The sequence below is a fragment of the Neodiprion fabricii genome, chromosome 3, assembly GCF_021155785.1.
Source record: "Neodiprion fabricii isolate iyNeoFabr1 chromosome 3, iyNeoFabr1.1, whole genome shotgun sequence".
Lineage (NCBI taxonomy): Eukaryota > Metazoa > Arthropoda > Insecta > Hymenoptera > Diprionidae > Neodiprion > Neodiprion fabricii.
Genome location: NC_060241.1, coordinates 37934727 through 37940147, shown reverse-complemented (window position 1 = coordinate 37940147; position 5421 = coordinate 37934727). Strand labels below are relative to the sequence as shown.

The window sequence follows — 5421 nt, the reverse complement described above, 5'->3', positions numbered from 1 at the left end:
TTACACTCCTGCCTCGTTAACCTGCCGCTCGTTGCCGGTGCTTCGCGCCGGGGTGACTGGGTTAGACTCTGATATGGAATTGACGAAAATTTTTGCCAACAGAATCATTGGATATTCGACGAATAAGGTCAGCATAAAAGCCACGACGATTGAAAGCGCCAAATCAATAAAAGATTCATAAATCTGTAAAGAGATGGTGTGAATTCGAAATGAGCAGGTGAAAAAACAGAAGTTGTGAAGAAAAAACTTACCAGCAAGGAATTCGAAAACGCTATAGGAGTCCGTGCGACCGCGCTCCTCATAAATTGGAGTAAAATGTGCATCAAGTAAATGGAAAGTGACAACCGACTGACGGGCCGGAAGAACGGCCACGACAAAAATCTGTTAACGAACCCTGAAAGACTTTCAATATTAAATCATATGTCTCATCAATGTATTGTTGTGCCAGACCAGAGTTCTATTCGCCTGCATCTGGAACCCTCAAGCAAAGAACTTTACAGTGTTCTGTAATTCATCGCAAATTTCCCATCGAGAAATAAAATAAATACTTGCCTCCGTATCCGTGAGTACATGCATAAATGATCCAAGCAATGGCAATCGACCAACACGGACGTAACGTGAGTGCGAGTATAACTTCCAGCAGACGGTTGTACGCAAAATCATTGTGGTAGTTGAAATGGACACCACATGCACAAAATAGAACAAGTACAGCGGTTACAGTCCAGTTGATCAATACGTTCACCTAAAAATCCGAAAATATTTCGATATTTGACGATCAGTTGGTCAACGCAATGTGATTGAAATTTCTTGTCATGCGGAAAATTTTTCCAGGAAATACCTTCGTAAGCTGCCTCTTCTTAGTCGCTACGTCGTAACCCAAGAAAATTCCGAGGAAATAGGCGGTGGCTCGATTGTAAGTTGCCATGTAGAATTTGAAGAGGTCAATTAAGACTATTTGTCTGAGGCGAAAATAATTGTAATGAACATCTTGTTTTCGACGAACGACGCATTTCGTTAATATTCACTCACCCCAAATCTACGCGCGCGGTAAATAATCTGTTAGTGTAACCATTGATAGCCAGAACGGCGGCTGGTGTAACAATCGAGGCGAGGAGGAAGAAGCCGAGTATTCCGATTCCATATTTTGGCCAGTGGCAAAGTGGATATATGACGATTGGAGATATCCAAAATAATTGCATATCAACAGCCAGGTACCAGGTGTGGGGTAAACACTGAATGAAGTAATCACATTCATTACGATTGAGAACCTGAACTGGGACGACTTCTGCTTTATTACAGGAATAAGAGATACATTTTACGAAGGATTAGAAGATTCCCAAGGCCATCCACGCTTTTAAGGGTGTCTCATATGAGTTTGTTTGATTCGATTGTTGTCAAGTTTATCATTATTTTCTTAGTTCGTAATACCCCCAGACGAAACAAAACTGACCGTATGTTCGATTTAGTGAAAGCGTAGAGCATACCAACCGAATATTCTGGATCCACCAAGTTCTGAAGGTATAAGAAATTAATCCACCAATTTTCTCGGCAATTTTCTACGCCCATTGTAGTCAAAGCTGTCCATTGGGGGCCGCTTCCAGTGCGATGTGCAAGAAATGTAACGGACAAGACAATGGCGGCTATGGATGGCGTCACTCTATGAGAAAAATACAAGCGAAAAAGAGTCATGCTCCATCTGCAGCTTGTGACTAAACGCATAGTGGCGCATCGCACCCTTAATGAATTGTGGAACAAAAGCGTGCGTTGTGCATCTACTGTGTAGGCTTACTATGAGCTCCATCATTTTGGTTCAAAACTGGTGCAACTCACCTGAGGTAACGATGAAGGTAGAACATTGGCCAACTGATTCGTCTTCCCGATTTCATAGCTTTAAGATAGCTGTAAGCCGTGAAAAATCCGCTCACTAAAAAGAAGGTCTCGACTACTAATGGCGCTGCCTCGATGTACAACGATGCCCATGAAATCAACCACTGAGGATCCATTGTGACAATATAATCGACTTGTATGGCTTAACGGTAGATAATTTGTATTGTTCAAAGAAGCGAATTTACCTATCAATAATCGTCGCTACTACATTGGAAATTACACACTCAGAAAAGTATTCGACATTGTAACAGCGGACTTTATTGGGCCGAAGGCATGTTTTTTGTACTACCATGCTGATGAAGCAGCCGTCAAACGTTAGAGCAATTGAGACCCTGCGTGCAACAACAACTTAACTCTAGTTAAGTTTTGAACAGTGAAACATGAATAAAGTATTTGTCAACCGATGTACAGTTGTTTTCATAAAAAAAAAAACATACTTTTTTTGCTTCTACAGAATTGTCCTAACCTTTGTTATCGCAATAACGCCCATACGGTCATAATTTTTATTATGTCAATTAGTTAGAGTTTGAATAATAGTAAACCTGAATTAAGTTATTTTTGGACAAATTGTATTTTTGTTGCATAAAAGAAGGGATTTTATGAGCATAATATTTGATTTCAGACTGTTTTTTAAATAGTATGGTAACTAACTTATGTGACTATGCATCCGATGACTCCTTTTCATACCTTTTCTTGAACCACGGTTCGAGCTAATTGCTGTTCCAGATATATTCATCTTACAGTATTATTTATAATATTCCCATTCATCCATAGTATTATTTTCTCAACAACACCAATAAGTTGTGTCTACGCTTGATTCGCGAACAATGTATCGTAAATATAATATGACAGTAGGCGCGTGGTGTCTGTTACGAGGACGGTGCGACACAACTTTGCCCATCGTACACTTGTAAACAACGTTCAAAAAATGTAAAAAAGCGTTGATTTCATTCTCAAACTCGACATACTTGTCTATGTCGGATCGTAAGATGTAATTGCGCATGTATAAGCAAAAACAACCTAATTCGAGTTAAGTTGTTGTTGCACGCAGTTGTTGATCAATTATGGTGACTATTACATTGAATATACATTGCAACTTACTTTATAGATTTCGAATGTATTGACAATCGGCCTGATCGATAAAGCGATGAAACTATGACCCAGTATGATCCAGCACGTACTCAGAACTCTGATACCTTCGATCGCTTGCAGCGTATCAGGTTTGACTTTGGTACTTAAAATAGCGAGTGCATTGGTGTAGAGGGAGAATTTCGCCAATGTATTAATCAAAGTAGATGCTTCTGTCGGCTTGCGTGTTCTCGCAAAGTCGCAGATGGTGCAAGCAGTCATAAAAACGACAACGGCCACAAAAAAAGTTCTGTAAGCAATGCAATGTTTTCACGAAACGAGCAAATTGGATTTTTCTCTCAAACTATGTATAATGCCAACTTACAGTGTGCAAATTTCTCCAGCACTAAAGTCATCAGATCCCACTTGTTCACAAGACGCTTTACTAACTTCTAATTCCAAGTCACTGATAGCGGGTGTGTTTGCAATAATGGAATTGACGATCTGCTCAACATGAGTCTCATTGCACGACGATGGAACACAAATTGATGAAAAAATGCGGAGATAATCATAACTGTCAACCAGAGTGGATGTAGGAGACATCGAATTCAGAGAAACCATGCAGTGCTTACCCCGAATACTGACGTGGTTGAATTGCCCATTGACTTCGACGCACTCGTCGTACATTCCGATGTCTCTAAAGTTTCCTTTCATAAATCCAGACTGAAAACTCGAAGAGGCATCCAGCACTATTACAGAGAATAGAATCACTACTAACTGCATTATTACAAAAGGGTCTATACATTTTGTACGACGTGAACTTCAGCATATGGAAAGACTCTGCTACTTCTATCTACAGATAACAGAGCATTCTTCATACCTGACACTCGAGATTTTTTTTTTCTAACATACCCTTCACAAGGATTAGTTCATTACTTACTTTGCAGAGCCCATTCTTGGCCAGACTCGATGGCTTCTGTTAACACCGCGACTTCATCCGCACAGGAGGATTCAGAGGTGTGGAGAATCGATTTGAAACCTTCTATCCATGGCCCTCGTGAAGATCTGACAATCCGTTTGACCCACATCCTGGTTTTGTCCGAACCATGAATAGATGGAACCGTATCCATAGATGCAAAACCGAAACTCAGTATCGAAGTCAGTAACAGTACTGTCACGAGTATGTTTAGATGAGAAAACATCTTGCCTTCGCAGTTAGTTGATTTCAGGAAGACTGACCGAACGAATGATTTGTTAAAAATACCCAAATACCTAAATTCGTAGTGATGTTAAAATATTGAAATGAATTCGATATAAAAAAAAGCCTTAATAGCGCATGCGTCTTTCATTAGCAGCAACTTGTTAGCTATCAATGTGGCCGGTTAATGTGAGGGTCATTATATATTATCATGACGAACATTAAAAAACGTAATAAAATGTTGTGGGACGGGTTCGGTCTGACCATAAGTTATGTACGGAAATACTATCTCGCCACATATTTAAATAGCAAATAGTACCCAGAAATTATTTTACAACGATTACCGGAAACGGAAGCTGAATTTCGTAATGAAACGGTGGTCTTACGATTCATTCATCTCGATGCCTCGGGTTGTAGACGACTCTGGGGGGAATCGAGAATGTCTCTTATGAACTTTACGGCCAGCGATTACTATCGCAGTTGATTCCAATAATCGAAGGTGAATCGATAAATCCTTCCATATCTGAAGTTTTCGGTGTTGATATTGATAAAAAGAAATTCAATCATGCCAAGTTGAATTCCTTTTGATAACTATCAATCTGAAATGTTGAATAACGGGATTCACCAATTCACTGCGAATAGTAATCGTGAGAAATCTTTTGTCTCATTAAAGTGAGAATTATGGTGAAATGAACTGTATCGTTTTGCATCTTCCGGTCTTATTACCGCATTGCACTAAAAGTGACGTACCGTGCGTTGTCTGGCGAAGCTGTGCGACGGTATGCGACGGTTTGCCACAGCCAGACAAAGTCGTTCCGATCCCGTGCTGAACCGCAACAGTGGGCGTTGGCCTTATTGGGATAAAAATATCATAAAACAAAATAAATAAATTATAACATCAAAATATGTAATAGACATCAAACAGCATATAATAATTACCGTCTGGTTGAAATTCTAGTCTAGTTATCTTTCTAGTGATTATAATTTTGATAAATTCATATCAAGTTTGAATTGTGTTGCCACAAATTTAAATTATTTCGAATTACATTCACAGCTTATTAGTCCGTGAATAAAATACCAAAGCTTATACTATCTCGTAGTACTTACGATATCCATTAAAGTGAAGTATACTTTTACATCGAAAAATGGACGTCAAATGCGTTAAGCAGTAACATATTTCAACCTCAAAGTTTAAGATTTTATTCAATTTTCGCACGCATGGTTCACACAGAGTCGAATATCTTGAACTCGAGCGAATCATACTTCAC

The 5421-nt window shown here is 39.3% G+C and overlaps 1 protein-coding gene across 1 annotated transcript; it reads right to left on the bottom strand.

Annotated features, from left to right (window-relative positions):
• LOC124178329 (nose resistant to fluoxetine protein 6-like) lies at positions 1-4158 on the bottom strand. The gene is made up of 10 exons (XM_046561568.1): positions 3896-4158; positions 3341-3704; positions 2989-3265; positions 1831-1991; positions 1489-1657; positions 1030-1232; positions 839-959; positions 553-742; positions 252-394; positions 1-183 (listed from the first exon to the last, which is right to left on the bottom strand). The coding sequence occupies exons 1-10, from the start codon at positions 4155-4157 to the stop codon at positions 1-3; spliced, it is 2073 nt and encodes a 690-aa protein (XP_046417524.1). The 5' UTR covers position 4158.
• Positions 4159-5421: the final 1263 nt, after the last annotated feature.

Excerpts from the sequence above, each read along its gene's own strand:
- LOC124178329 (XM_046561568.1), bottom strand. The coding sequence starts at position 4,157 with ATGTTTTCTCATCTAAACATACTCGTGACAGTACTGTTACTGACTTCG. Across the intron at positions 3,705-3,895 it reads CCAAGAATGGGCTCTGCAAA|TGCTGGATGCCTCTTCGAGT; the intron begins GTAAGTAATGAA and ends TCTCTGTAATAG. Across the intron at positions 1,233-1,488 it reads TGGTGGATCCAGAATATTCG|TGTTTACCCCACACCTGGTA; the intron begins GTTGGTATGCTC and ends TACTTCATTCAG.